Consider the following 15,401-nt stretch of genomic DNA (forward strand, 5'->3'; position numbering starts at 1 on the left):
GTACGTTTAAGATGGAGGGAGATATTACTAAAGCCACTGTTCCGTCTTAAGATTGGTTCATCATCTTCCTCCTTCAATTGATGCAACATGTGAATGAGCGCCTCCCATCCTTGTATTTCTCCTCACTGTAATATCTTGAGTAAGATTCTGACAGTGAGAGCGGGCATGATAATAGCTGCTATATAAGCGGCGCTGAGAAAACAGCTTTATTCACTTTCATAGTTTCCTTAGCTACAAGTGGCTTCAATTATTTATAAAGGTCATTATTTGCATCGAGTAAAAATTGTTAATATTCTTGACACCAACATTTAACAATCCAAAAAATGTAAATTGCTTCCTGTTCATTTTTAAATCAAAGTCCATTTAACAACAGAATTTTTATGTCTTCGTATTTTCTGTATGGATAATGTGCGAATTTTTGTTACTTTATTTCCAGTGAACGTGTGTGATTTCAGTGATCACCGTGTGAGTTTCCAGTGATATTTTTCAGTAAAAAATATATCGCTATCCAGTACAAAGGTAAGGCGCGTCTTAAACGTAAGATGACGGGACCATGGATGTAAAAAAGCCCATTAATGATAATATAATATGGTGTATTCTAACTCTAAAATGCATGGAAATGTAAGCCAAACATTCAGATTATTTCTAAATCACTAATGTCATGGACCATTCTTGAGAGTAAGAGTCACTGAGGTGGTCCAGAAATCCCCCGACTTTTATAGAACCATAAATTTCATTACCGTGCTCACAACAGCTCATCAACAGTCACTACCATGAGCCAGATTACTCCATTTTATTATTACCCTCCCATTTACGGCTAGGTATCTCAAGTGATTTCTTCACTTCAAGTTATCCATAACAATTTTTACACATATTATTTATCCATGTTTGTTACATACATTACCCATCCCATATTCATTTTATTTTATGGCTCTAGTAGCATTTACTGAGTACAAATTATGAAGCTCATCACTGTACAGTTTTCCAACATTCTGTCACTTCATCCCTCTTACGTACAAATATTCTTCTCAGCACCTTTTCTCAAACACCCTCAACATATGCCCTTCCCTTAACGTGACAGACTAAGCTTCACGTCCACACAAAACAGCAGATTAAAATTAGAATTCTGCAACTTTGATATTTATACGTTTTCAGATTTACCACGTGAAGGCAGAAGAATCTGAAGTAAATTTAGCCTGCTTCTAAATTCATTCAGATAACGTAACTGGTGCTCTTCTGCTAAAATTATCAAACAACAGTCATGAATGTGTTAATGCAAAGAATTGTTAAAAGATACGATTATCGATTGTGACCTACGATTAGTTGATAACCGTCAAACACTGTTCGTTTTGATATAAAAATATATGACTTTTATTCATTAATAAGTGATTGAAACTTCTGTGGGTTCTTTAGCGATGAAAGTAAAGTCACTAAATGTGTACACACGCAGAACAATCTAAGTTCAGCGTGATTTGTTTCCATAGTCATTTATAAAGTTAAAACAACAATGTTAAGTTCAGGGTGCCTTATTTTCAGATGATCTGTTCGAGACACGTTCTGTTTGGGTCTCTCTTCGCTGTGATCGTTACCACAGCAACATGTCAAGTAAGTTCACATGTCACCTTTCCATTATCAAGTCTAATTTGTTACTTGTAAAGTAAAACTTATATCATAGTATTAGTAATGGTATATAGCAATTAATATAAATATAATACAAATAATAAAAACAACGTTTTAATAAATGTGTAATCCGTTGCAAAATATTTGTTTTAAAATCAATTGTATAAGAATTTCACAGATTTTAACATTTTAACTACTTTCGAAGTGACATTTCTCGTAACACTATTACGAAAAAATTAAAAAAACTTCAGTAACAAGGAATTCATAGTGCGATAAACAGAATATTAAAATTACCATAAAGGAACCCAGAAAGATTAAATATTAAAAGTTATGGAAGTTCCCACACTTTTGTGTGACTGTACAACGTGGGTTTAGATCTAAAACGTTAAATTCAGACTATGGCAATATAACTTCTACATGCCAAGTTAGATAAAACCAAAGAACGACTATCCATTGAAGGAGCTAACAATTATCCAGTAAATGGAAGAATAAACTATTACAGAAAAGCTTGATTAACCCACTTGAACAGGATAAGGATAGACTTCCGAGACTTGCAATTCGTTGAAATCCAAAGGAATGTACAAGTACGTACAAACAATTTCAAGGATGAAGATTTCTGTCTTCTGGGTTGTTGCGCTGTGTAGATGAATCGCCCTGATGACGGAGACAGTATGACCTCTGAAACGTTGGTTAATATCGACCAGACTACACAGCGCAACAACTCAGAAGACAGATCTCTTCATACTCACCGCTGTGAAAACCTCAAATCTTACAATTTCAAGGATGATTACAAATGATCAGTACGCTTAAGCATAACTCTTAGATGTCTGAAGAAGGGCCGATGAAGCAAATAATAATAACACAGTAATTAGTTGTTATAAGGCAAATGTAAGTGGGAAAAACGTTCATGAAACGGAACAAAACAAGAAGCTAGATTAAGAGAAATACTTTCTTGACGTGTGTTGAACAAGGTGATAAATATTTTGGTTCCATAAAAGAAGACGTCTCTCCTGACTACTCTAACATTATTAGTTTCTCAATAAGGACTCTGTTTCTTACAGTTACTGTTAGTTATTTCTGGTGTCCAGAGTCGGGGACAGCTTTAACTTCATATCTTGTCTTGCTTCTACACTGGTTAAGTGGTTCTATATGGTTGAATCACACGCTTCTTTCCCGAACTAATTGCGCCCATAAACATGGAAGTGTCAAGTAGACGTATCTTTACCACAGGAACTGAACCGTGCACAGGCAAACGAAGTGCGCGTCGCGTGTTGTAACACTTGAAATTAACATAAACGGTGTTCAGTCGGCCAGTGAGATTCGAACCAGAGAGAAACCACAACCCAAGGCCGTGATAGCGTTATTGTGGGTGCTACTCGGCTTCATCTCTTGCGCAAATGGCTGCCTATTACAACATGATTCTAACATATCCGAACTTTATTGGAAAATCCCTATCGACAGTGTGACCAAATCCAGTACCACAGATTAAAATTGTCCGTTTAAATGTGAGAAGTAAAATTATACGCAGTAACTGACTGATATTCATGAGACTGATCGCCCTGATGATGGATGCAGGAAGCACCTCTGAAACTTCGGTAAACTTCTACCAGACTACACAGCGCAACAACACAGAAGACAGCCATTTTTATACTCGTCGCCGTGAGAACCTAAAATCTCACTCTATATGCAGTATGCTTACCATATGTGTGTATTTTCACTCTCTGGTGACCATATATGATTGCTGAGGTTTTCAAGGTCCTGATTATCTGAATAGTAGTCTTCTGAGTTAAGACATGTAGTCGTTTAGGTGGTTAAAGCAAAGTTTCGCAATAAATTGAGTTAGGTAGCGATGTGGTTCGGATACAGTATGTAGAAGGTGGTCATTGGGAAATGTGAGGAAAAGTACAGTCCCTTAAAAGGTAATAAATTCCATGTAAATTTGCAAGGTGCGGACAACATTCATTGTTAAGTTCTTAAACAAAAGCAAGATGTAGGAACAAAACTACAGAATTACCATAAATTAGTGGTCGATTTGAAAGGCATGCAACAATTTATTTACAACGCAGACGAGAAATTTATGTATGAATTTCGGCGACCACATGTCAAAAAACTTAAAAGTTGTGTGGCTGTTTTGCAGAGCACCGATTTTTCGTATGTGTTATAAATAAATAATTATGCAACCTTAAAATCTTCCGCTAATTTATGGACATCCGGTATATACAGGGATAACTTAAAGTTAAATCGCCATTGAACCGCATGAGCTGCGCTGCGTCATTACCCAGCACAATAAACAACGAACGACATTTCTATTTCAGAAATTACGTGCTTCTCTGAACACGAACAATGAACAGCTTGTACAGCGTTGCTTATACAGTTTTCTTCTCTGAGTAGTTCCATCTTTCAGTCTTTGATGTACATTCGTCATTGAAAAACAATTTAATAATACATATCTGTGTTTACTCAAATGTAAAAGGGTAAAATACAATACATACGCTTAATTAATAAAGTGAAAGGCTAATGTTGAGAATATATTCAATCCCCTGTCCGTGCGTTTCATTTCTCAAGCCACTTAGAAAGATTTCGATTACATTTCGAACGTGTAGTGTGCTAAAAGTTATCGGATGGCTTTCATTTCGAAATTTTAGAATGTTTGCGTTAACGCATTCGATGAAAAATATCTAACTTTTAGCACTTCCGGTAAAGCGATTTTTAGTCCAAAAGCAAATATCAGCTTAAGGTCATTAATTTAAATCGCATGAGTTTATACTTTGTCACTTTATCACGGTCCCGAGAACTAGAAATTTCCTTGAAAGGGTCATTCCGAATGACTTAGTCATTCAGATCAATGTGATGACATTACTGAAAGTAATTTCAGAATATTACTTCCAGGAAAGACATGTTTTTAGGCATAACACAGATTGTGGAATGCGTAAACAAATAAAGACGGTGATTAGACTTGCTTTGGGGTAGCCCAACTTACAAAAATTTTGGGGGAAAAAAACGCAGTCGGTTATTCAACTGCCACACCTCGTAAATTACGTATACGTTAATTTCAATTTTGTTTCAACATAAAAAGGATTACAGAGACACTCACAGTTGTTTGGCTCCCATTACCTGTGGCAATTCTGATTCTGCCCCATACTTTCACGGATAAAAAGTTTTCTATGTGTTTTACAAATTATACAACGATAAGAACAAATCTTTAAATACAATGAAAAATTTAAATATGAAGATAGCTGTCTTCTGGTATGTAGTATGTAGTCTTTATCATCGGAAGCTCCACATCGGTTAGTGTCTACAAAAGCAAGACACTAACCGATGTGGAGCTTCCGATGATAAAGACAGCCGTGAGAACCTCAAATATCACTAAATTAATGTACTTTTTAATGTATTCATAACTAAATTAAGTGAGGTATTAATTTGGGGAATGCTGAGGATTAAAACAAAAAATTAAGCTGTGGGACCAAACTGATTTGGAGAGACGGTTGTTTAATTCACTCATTAACACATAAATGACTGGGATCTGAAATATTGACTTTTTCTTATTAAATCACCTCACACCAAAGATCCTTAAATGATAACGGTTGCTTACTGTAATCTTCAGTTACCTAACCGGATGTGTCATTACACGGTCCGCTGTTTCTCCCTTTCCGTTGATTCAAATATTCTTTCTCCGTGGTTTAAAAAAGATCAAAGTGGGCCACGTCAGAGAAACATACCCCGGCAGGCACTCCTTTCGCAATGACAAGGCAAACTGTTCGAAACAGCAATCGGTTGTTAAAAGAACGGAAATAAAAGTTTTCGTAGTTCAGCGTACAACTAATCAGAAGAAAACACAGACTTCGCTGAGCTCAATAGAGAATTTAATGGCCATGGCTAGACATAATACTTGGACGACCCGTTCTTCAAGTGCCTGAGCACTGCAGGACCCAACTTTTCGTTGGCTTGATCTATAGACATTCGGTAAGACTCCTTGGACGAGGGATCGGCCCGTCGCAAGGCCTCTACCTGTACACAGGACAGCACAACACAGAAAAACGCGGACAAACATCCATGGCTTGAGTGGCATTCGAATCCATCGAAGCCATCTTAATGCCATGTCATAAATCCGTTTCAGTATAGGACTTCTATGTACTTAACAAGTAATTAACGTCTAAAGACCGAAATACATTGAAACAAAAGCAAGTAAAATGAGTAGATATACAATGAGAAGTGTTCAGTAATAACATTACGAGATGATATGACATAGCAGGATTACGTAAAATTGCTCTAATACATTAAAGTTTAAAAAGGCTAATAGAATGAAGCCATTATTAAAACATGTGAATATATACAAGAAAGTTCAGTAAGGAAATTTAACACTTGGCGAAGAATGTCAACGTCCCACCATTGTTGCCTGTGGGAGCTGTTACTGAGAGGCCGCGGCCATCAAAAGTCTCGACACGTTATTAATACGTTTTAGTAACTGAAACTTTCTACTGCAAGAAGATGGAAATCTGCTTTCTTTCCTTCTTAAAATCAAAGGGTAACTCTGTACAAATAAAATATTATCGCTTCAGATTTCATGCCTCAATAGTCGACTGAAATAACCTATGGAAACCATTTTCTTACAACGCTGCATTGCCAATAACAGCAGACCTACACCGGATGCACGCTTTATTAAGGCATCTTTCAACATAGTCGATGTCAGTGTGGCATTATTTGGAAATAGTGCCATGAACAATATACGTTTCCCACTGACGCTTCTTCATAAAACCATCACCACTTTCTGATTCGTGCCCGCCCATGACTGCGACAATAAATCCATCATCGGAACTTTCTGAACAAATGTAACAATTATTGAACACGGCTTTAAGTTGGAGTTCCATATTTTCCAATAAAGTTGCACAGTACACAGGTGTTATATCACACAGGCAATACAAAAATGAAATCAATTATTTAGTCTGAAATCTACATTTTTATAATCACTAACTAAAAACCTAATCAATTCTGCGAAACAAAATCCTTGAAAACGCTCATAGTAACTCGGAAGTCAAGAAATTCCCAGCGATTTATAAACCCGAAGGCCCACGGCCGTTTTCACAATTGCTAGTCACTGGACCCAATCCTGAGTCACTTGAATCCAGTTCAAACTTGCATGCCATGTTCTTTCAGCATAAGCCTGGGTCTACAAAGCAGTTCCTTGCCTTAAGGCTTCTAGACTAAAATCTCGTATTCATTTCGCATCTCGCCAACGCGTGCTACATAATATTAGTGAAACAGTACAAATTATGAAGCCCCTTCTCACAAACATGAAGTCTATTGTTCCCTGGAAACAGGAAACAATCAGTATTACCAGTAAAACAGAAAAAATGTAACCTGTATCACGCGACATAATCTCATTACTGTTCTTCATTGCAGCTATAAAGTAATTATCAGTCCAAGTTTCATTAATTAAGAACGTGGTAGTTAAAAAGTCCCACAAATATTATGTCAACATGTCTTGTTCTCTTAAGATGAGATAACAATGTGAGTTGTCCATGTGAAATGGAGTTCCCTGTGCAACTTTTAGCTCGTGTTTATGAAACATCTGTAAAGTATTAATATAATATACCTTTCTAACAAAATATCCCTGCATCACAGAGATTGAAACGTAGCTCAGATTTAGGGCGTCTGGCTTCTACTGGGGAAGTATCCGGTTCGAATATCTCATAAAAGTCGACTCTCCTCAGCGAGTTCTTAATTCCTCCAGCTGAACACCTAAGCACTAGCAATCATCATGAAAATTTCCTTCTAAATCTCTTTCGACTCTACGTTCAGATTAAAAGACAAATAACTTTAAAGGTCGACACGATCTCATTCTAAATAATTTTAAAAATTGTAAAAAAAAAAGTACACACCACCTTCTTACAGATCCTTTAGTGTCTAAAAATCAGTGGCTGCTATCTTTTTCGTTCCAATGGTTCTCTAGCATCAAGATACCCTGTTACACAATAAAAATGTCTGGCATAACAAGAAGTTCCGGGCTACGCTCATGAAACAAAGTACATATCGTGTGTTGTTAATGTAATAATCAATTAGGCATTTCAAGTTAAAAATCCAACAGCTAATAGAATGAAACTTAGATCGTGGGTTAGCGTGCGTAGAGTTAAAACTAAATTGTAGAAGCAACTACGTAGTTATTTATTTGGTTCATTTCGTTGTTCGGTGATTGAGATTAGCTCTTACTAACGGATATAACTGAGTTCTACGTGTTTTATACTTCTTCATCTGAGAACGGAAACAGAAATCTATTTTCTGGAACGTTGCGCTCAGTTCGGAAAACTATACGATGGATAAAAACCAGAAATATAGTAATACACTAATTGCTTGGGATTCCCTTGAATACGTAGCAAGTAAAAATCCAGTACACGCTTCAACATTTCAAACCTAGTTATATACCACTCTTTAACAAACAGGAAATATACAAAAATGTCAACGAGACATTTCACTTTTGATAAAACGTTTCACATTCTATCCGTAAATTGGATATTCCTACAGATTCGCGTTATCTCATTGCAGATCTTAATAACTGGTCTATTTCCCCACTAACGTTAGATGCATGAATATACAGCCAAACTAAAGCTGATTAAAATTGAGAAACATCGATTATAATCGCATTTGTAATAAAGAGAGGCAACTTTCAAATCCATCTCCTGGCAAGTAGAAAGTTAAATTAGTATAATCAGGATTTACGAAATCATTTGTCTTCATAGCATCCTTCCGTTTTTATAATCAGAGAGAAGAAATAAAAGCTTACAGTGTCCATAAAAGGTCAGTTTACTTTTAAATCTGTTGTTTTGTCCTGAAATGAAAATTACACTCCGTTCACTCCATATAGGCTATGTGTTTGAACTGGTTTTAAGTGAAAATAAATTAGACACTCAACAAAGGAACGAAGGGCATTTGAATTAATATGCTATTATCTACCGTTCTTTTTATTTCATGATGACTCCAGCACAAATGCACATTTCGTCAACTTTCTCACAGAAGTTTCATGTACTAGAAACATATAAGAAGTTTAGTTTAGTTTTTCACGGCGATCTGAATATCGATGATTCTCTGCGTTGTTACTTCGTGAAGTATTTTAGGTGTATGGCAACATTTCAGACAAACATACCGCCTCCATCATCAAGACTGATGGTGGATCAAAATGTTCACCAGAAACATTATTTGAAGCTTTCGCGGTGACGTAACTCAATATAATCTTCTAGGGTTATCAGCCGCGTCAGAAGATGCGACATCAGAACCCTGATGATGGGGAAAGAGATGGTCCCTGAAACGTCGGTTTCATCGTTTAAACATCTGACGCGGCGGATCACCCGAGAAGATTTTATTCACCCGAAACGTTTGCATACAGCGAAAAGTCTATGTGTTCGCTCCATTGATATACTTGTCGCAAGATATCTCCGAGCTTCGGTGATCAATTACAATTACACACGTTGGAGGCCAAACATTTGCGGCAGAACGTCACCACCGAGGAACCGTGGTCCAACAAATGTTCATTAGGAAGTGTCTTGATCTTAACACACACACACGAGCCCTGACCTAATAGTGACGAGTCTTAATGTGTGAAAATGAAGAGGCTGTACTTACAGGTAGTGGAGATAGGCCAAAATGCCCTTCCAACTGCACTTCTTCAACACGTACTACACACTTCTGCCGGCGCTGGGAGCGACTATCAGATTCGAATTTGGAATCGTCTCAGCCAACAGCTTTCAAAACCTTACGGGAAGCCTTATTTGTTGAGCAGCTGGGCTGAGTGAGCAGACGTGCATTGTGACAGTGGATCTGCCTCGTCGGAGACTTGAGAACCACTTAAGATGCACTGCATCACGAGGTGTCTCAGCACCTGTAAACAGAATTGTTAATTACTAGTATGAGTTTGTACCCAAGGCATCTCTTTCAGCCAGTCCTAAAAGTAAAGCTTTTATTTTCTTTACTTTTACATTAAATTATATGGAATTAAAATCCGCATTTGGAACGGACTTAAGGCCCTGGCTTTTGAATCGAAATTTATTATACCTTGTCTGTATCTCGCACAGATTTAGTTACTATTTGGGAAAGTTTCTGTTTTCTCTGTTTCATATTAAGAAAATTATGAAAATTCTAATTTTTGTATACCAAATTAAATGATTATCTGTATTCACAGGGTGAGACATTGAGAAAGTTAAATTCGTCCGACTAGTCAATACATCGCCAGCGTTTTATGAAACCCGAAGGTTCCGCATCGTGTTGATAAGAACCCACCAATGGACCCAAAACTAAGACACTCCATAACCTGTGTCGTTAAGATATATTTGAATATTATCCTCCCACCTACTCCCAGGTCTCTCAAACAGACACTTCCATTTAGAGATTCCAACTAAAATATATGAAATTATCTCTCGCTGTTTGTGGTACATGTTACACCAATCTTGTCGTCCTTAATTTGACACCCCTAGTAATATTTGGTGAGTGGTACGGTACAAATTATAAACTCAGATCAAAACACTCATACGTTTTGACTATAGATGAGAGGAAATGCTAGAATGTCCGCTTGGTAAATTAGTTGGTACGGATCTACCATCATTATTTATGGTACCAAAACATGAATGAATTAGTTTCATGCATAAGAATTCGAACAATGAAATATTCCGGAAATGATGACATTGAATTTGTTTGCTACCTCATCCGGTTTTATAACCTCCCAGCATCCGGCGACACACTACTTTCCTTTCGCCTCACGGTTTTGAATTGCCCCTGCTTTTAGAATCGGCCATGTTCAAATGCTTCGTAGAATCAGAAGTTGAAATTCGTACTAAGAACATCAGGCTCTGGTATGATGCATTTACTGTTTTTAAAGATTAGATAGAGAATTGTGTCCAGTAAAAGGCCAGACTTCTGCTAAGCTGCAACTAATTTGTTTGAATTATTTCCTTCAGGATGGCGATGCAGATGGTTCTGATGGTGGTAACACCAGTGTCAGTTACCCGACATACAACGAAGTTCCAACTGGTCTCAGATTTTCCTGCAGGGACAAACTGCCGGGTTACTACGCCGACCCGGAAGCACAATGTCAGGTAATGCAAACTAAGTCATTTGAAGACGAGGTCAGTTGTTATTCATCACGGAATTCAATGCCGGGCAGAAGCTGGGATATCCCCCCCCCCCTATAATGCCAAGACAATCGCAAGGAACTCACATGGACTCCATTTCTGTGAGGCGATGATGTCCATTGCATGTATTGCTAAGTAATCTACTCACCTCCATCTACAATGCATTCAGTATTAACGCCTTAGTATACTGCATGATTTTATCAACGCAAAATATTTTAAACATTTTTAAAACCATGTCTGAAATCTGTCACAAAAGATCTTTGTAGGTAGATGTCTGTCTTCAGGGATAATGCGCCGTGACGTCTGGTAAATTTTTACGGAGGTACTCGCTGCCTCCGTCACCAGAACGATGATCGTCACTTACTTTGACTTTCTTGTGTGTTGAAAGTTCAGTTAATTCGACTATACAAGCCAGTAGATCAATAAACTCATTCTCTTTCTCAGGTCTGGCATTGGTGTCTGCCGTTTGGCAAGAAGTTCAGCTTCCTCTGTCCAAACGGAACTGTGTTTAACCAGCTTTACCGAGTATGCGACTGGTATTACAATGTGGACTGTCCGAACGCGCCAGAGAAATACGATATCAACAAAGACCTCTACAAGGACAAGGAAGGAAAACTGATCTAGAAATCATAACACCGATCACATTGCCCGTATGTCATTCCAGGAGCCTCAGTCTTCAACATAATTCGTAATGTTCAACAAAGACACATCTTAAGTCTCTACGCAATTCAAACTGGCATCTGGTGCAGTATTTTTCAACATTTCCCACTCAAATTACAAGCCATTTCTGGCTGCACATATACATTGAGGATATTTGGCCGCTGTGCCGTTAGGACCTGGAAATTCGACAAGCAACGCAGTGTTCAAGCATTAGAGACATGCCGTGCGGTGCTATTAGCACATAGAACCAAATATCCTCACTATACACGGCAGTCTGGTCTGGTTTTCAAACGCGTTCTTTTGGAGTTTTTAATATATGCCCTATTACAACCTAGCAAAAATGTATAATTAATTTTCGTAAGATCGGCTCTTGTGAACATGATAATTAATACTGGAGTCCATGGAATTTCTTGACCAGCTAAACGACTGTCAGCTTATCAATGACTCTGTTCCGTGGAGTTATATTCGTAACGTGAGTTACAATGTTGTTGCTCGTGATTGTAAAGACAAAGAAAACACTGGATTAAACAGAAAGTATACATTACAATCTCAGTATGAGTGATACACGAATTCAACCCCTGGGTTGGTGTAACATTCTATACTATAGCAGCAGTCACTAAATTGCATGCAAAATCGTACAAAGCTGCAACACGAGCAGGTGAGTGAAGACAGCTCAGACGTCACAACGTAGCTGTAGCGGTGACTTGGAGTCACGTGATAAGGAGGACTTGTGTCCTCAGAGTATGCAATTTGGTGACAGCTACAACAGACAAATAATTACAGAGTGAGGACGAGCGTCTTCGGTGTACCAATGTGTCACATAAGTTTCAAGGAGCTTCGTCTGGACATGTATTGCACCACAATGCATGTATTAAAATGGACATTACAAAGAGCCGGAGAAAATGTAGGATCGTGGAATATCTATATTATAGCACCTAAAAATAACACAGTTACATGCGAATACACTGAGTTATTCTTTCGCGTGTTTACTGTCTGAAATGAAAATGAGTTTCAGGGTAAACCAACTGAAACAGAACGAAATGGAGCACAGATGTAGATAAAGATGAGTTATCAAGTACTGATGAGATAAAGCCACACTGACATTATAATGCCTAAGTGTACACGCCCGACGGCTTAAATGTTACTTATAATAAGAGTTCAATATTGTCATTGCAAGAGGGCTACGCCTTAAAATCCGTCATTCGGTACATTATAAAATCGATAATTTTATGACAAGATAAAGAAATTTATCACAAGTTTGATTTAAGGTATTATTTTCATAGATACTATCTAATGTAATTAGATCTCACGTTTCATTAAAACATCGGTGAACTTGGTAAGACATACAATAAAATCTTCTCGTGCTATCAGCCGCGTCAGTTGGTTAAAACATGAAAAGACCAACGTTTCGAGGTCCATCTCTGGCCTAGTCCTCAGGGTACTGAAGTACTTGAAGCGGCTGATAGCCAGAGAAGATTTTATTGTACAAAGTCGCCGTGAAAGCTCAAGATCATACCTTGGTAAGACATAGTTCTAGCCTATTCAGACAAGTCGTGAAAATATGTGTAATATAGGCTGTTGCTACCTCTCTCTAAATGTCCATATTCTAGTATTGACATATGTATTACTGTGTGTAATTTATAATCTGTATCATTGTAATAATAAGTCCGCTTCATAGTGCAATATATTTTGCAAATTACAAACCAATTCTTAACTTGTAAAATTGTACTTTTGAACTTTTTTTATCGTGTAAAGTAAAAAGTAATAAAACTTTGTTTCGGAAGCTGGATTCTGTTCCCGACTTCGGTAAAGGAAGGGGAAAGTGGACAGAAAACCTACAAGTTAGGTCGCTGGTTTACCTACCCTCAGACCTGGTCTAGGGAGTTCAACAGATAGGCTTTGTGTTCTCTCTTCCCCTTACTAACCTGAAGACGGAAGAATTAATCTTAAGAAACATTGAAGTTTGATTATTTCATAATTTAGACGACGGACAATGTCCAAAAGAACAATTCCACGTATTATAACGCACGCATCGTCAGAAGCCTCCAGACTTCGACTTAAGTTCATATCTATGAGATAGACCACAACCGTCGAGACTTGTCTTAAAACCAAACAATAAAATCAGTCGATAACCTGATAACGGAAGTAGATCAAATGTCGAAATGTAGTGTATATGAAATATATCACAAAAAATAAACCATGTCCAATGTAGTATTTGGAAAATAGAACCTGTGTTTACGTTCGCTAATTGTTTATAGGTATATATCGAATGTATTGAGGATTTGCAATGCGAAAGCGTCAAATATATATTTGCAACACAATAACGCTTCGAAAGACTTTTAATAATTATTGTGTGCTGTAATTATATTTTTTAGATACATAAATAAAGAAAAACTTATTTTTAGATTTTATTCAGAATTCTAAAAATCTTAAAACCTAAATAATCACTTCATTTCTAAGGACGCATCTCCATTCATCTTATGGTAAAAATGGGGGAAACCTATTGTTGGATCCGGTCTACTAGATTGGATCACAGAACACAGAAATATGGTGAGTTTCTTCGATGGAATAACTAAATATCTTAGAAGCGTCTGCAACTTCCTTTGCCATCTCTTCCTACGACCATCCATAATCTTTTACGCAGATCTTTCGAAATTATGGCCTCTGAGATAAAACAACAACAACAACAAATAACTTAAGAAACTTCTGAAAAATATCAATACAGCATTCATTTGTGCGATGTGCAGATACGACCCGTTTGCGTTGATGATATGGTGAATTATGAATTACAGAAAACACGTCCTATAATTTCCGCAACTTAAGCAGCCCGATACCGAATTCTGTACAACAAGGAGATACGAGACAAATATGGCGATATATACCGAGAGCTGGTTTGTAGGCAAATGAGTTTTCACAACAGACAACAGATGACAGCACCATGCAAGCGATTTCACCTGTAATAAATTTAACATTGCGTATGAGTGGTCAACTATCAGCGTTGCTAATTACTGGATACAAACGTAGAGACATGGCGATTTTGTAAACAATCTTTTGGTGAATGTTGGCACAGGAAATACACGAATACAATTGAATCCGACCAGAATGAAGGGATAACAAAATTTTGGTATCTGCCAAAGGAACCTGCGGACAACCTGAAAGAAGTAGCCCAGTAGATACGCCTACGGGAAGATGTGAGGATTCTATTAAAACGGATCCTATAAAACAGAGATTATAGACAGGATCCATCTGGCTTTGGATTGAATTCTGGAGAACACGGCAATAAACCTTCGACTTCAATTACGGCGCGGAATTTCTTGGTTGCCTGACTATTTGCTTCACAAAGGGAATTTCTTGGCTAAAGAGTCAGCAAAACAGTAAAGATTATTCAAGATTTTGTGTGCCTTGGGGTTTTGAAACACTGGTGTTTATTTGCACTTGCATGATAATTCTGTTTCGAATGCTTCATAGCAGAGCGAGAGAAGTTTTTTTTTTTTCGTCTTAAGAAACCAAGGACGACAAGATTACCGTAACTATATGTTCATTAGGGTTGTCCACTTTGCCTGGAGAAATCTGTTCACATATACTCTCAATGCCAGTTCTCATACAGCGGAAGATCACGCAAAATGTAAAAATAGGGGTTAGGTTACTTTAGATTTTACAAGAAAGGCAAGAAAATATTTTCAATGTGGCGACGTCCATTTCCTGAGCTTACTCCGCCCTTAATTTCGCAAAAGTGTGTTTCGTTTGTTCCTTTCTTTCCCCAGTTCTTGAATTCCGCTGCTTCTATTCGTGCTCTAGTTTTGCTTGTGACTGGTCACCCCTGAGTGCTTAGTCACGTGTTTTATACAGGTTTTCCTTGATATCTGTGACGAACAAGAATTTGGCCACCCGTATTTGGCCAATGGCTCGCCTACTATTATTATTTAGTGTTCTGTCTGACGACAGGTCCATATGAACAGGATCCTTCCATCCTTTTCTCGGACTGGGACCTGTTCATATACGTTC

The 15,401-nt window shown here is 37.6% G+C and overlaps 1 protein-coding gene and 1 long non-coding RNA gene across 2 annotated transcripts in view; one reads left to right on the forward strand and one right to left on the reverse strand.

Moving 5' to 3' along the window:
* Nucleotides 1–15,401, reverse strand: part of LOC147875216 (uncharacterized) — an 88,952-nt gene that overhangs the window by 21,965 nt on the left and 51,586 nt on the right. The window contains exon 3 of the long non-coding RNA XR_015533954.1: nucleotides 9,235–9,490. This is a non-coding gene — a long non-coding RNA (uncharacterized LOC147875216). The remainder of the gene's footprint in view (nucleotides 1–9,234; nucleotides 9,491–15,401) is intronic.
* On the forward strand, nucleotides 436–13,800 carry LOC110833108 (U-scoloptoxin(01)-Cw1a). The gene is made up of 4 exons (XM_022070761.2): nucleotides 436–519; nucleotides 1,537–1,605; nucleotides 10,563–10,700; nucleotides 11,181–13,800. The coding sequence occupies exons 2-4, from the start codon at nucleotides 1,537–1,539 to the stop codon at nucleotides 11,358–11,360; spliced, it is 387 nt and encodes a 128-aa protein (XP_021926453.1). The 5' UTR covers nucleotides 436–519; the 3' UTR covers nucleotides 11,361–13,800.

Source organism: Zootermopsis nevadensis, unplaced genomic scaffold, assembly GCF_977971745.1.
Source record: "Zootermopsis nevadensis isolate Lab colony 2312 unplaced genomic scaffold, Znev_1.0 Znev_ptg000001l, whole genome shotgun sequence".
NCBI lineage: Eukaryota > Metazoa > Arthropoda > Insecta > Blattodea > Termopsidae > Zootermopsis > Zootermopsis nevadensis.

Coding starts and splice junctions, on each gene's coding strand:
- LOC110833108 (XM_022070761.2), top strand. CDS start 1,537: ATGATCTGTTCGAGACACGTTCTGTTTGGGTCTCTCTTCGCTGTGATC. Junction 1,606..10,562: donor TTACCACAGCAACATGTCAA/GTAAGTTCACAT, acceptor TATTTCCTTCAG/GATGGCGATGCAGATGGTTC. Junction 10,701..11,180: donor ACCCGGAAGCACAATGTCAG/GTAATGCAAACT, acceptor TCTCTTTCTCAG/GTCTGGCATTGGTGTCTGCC.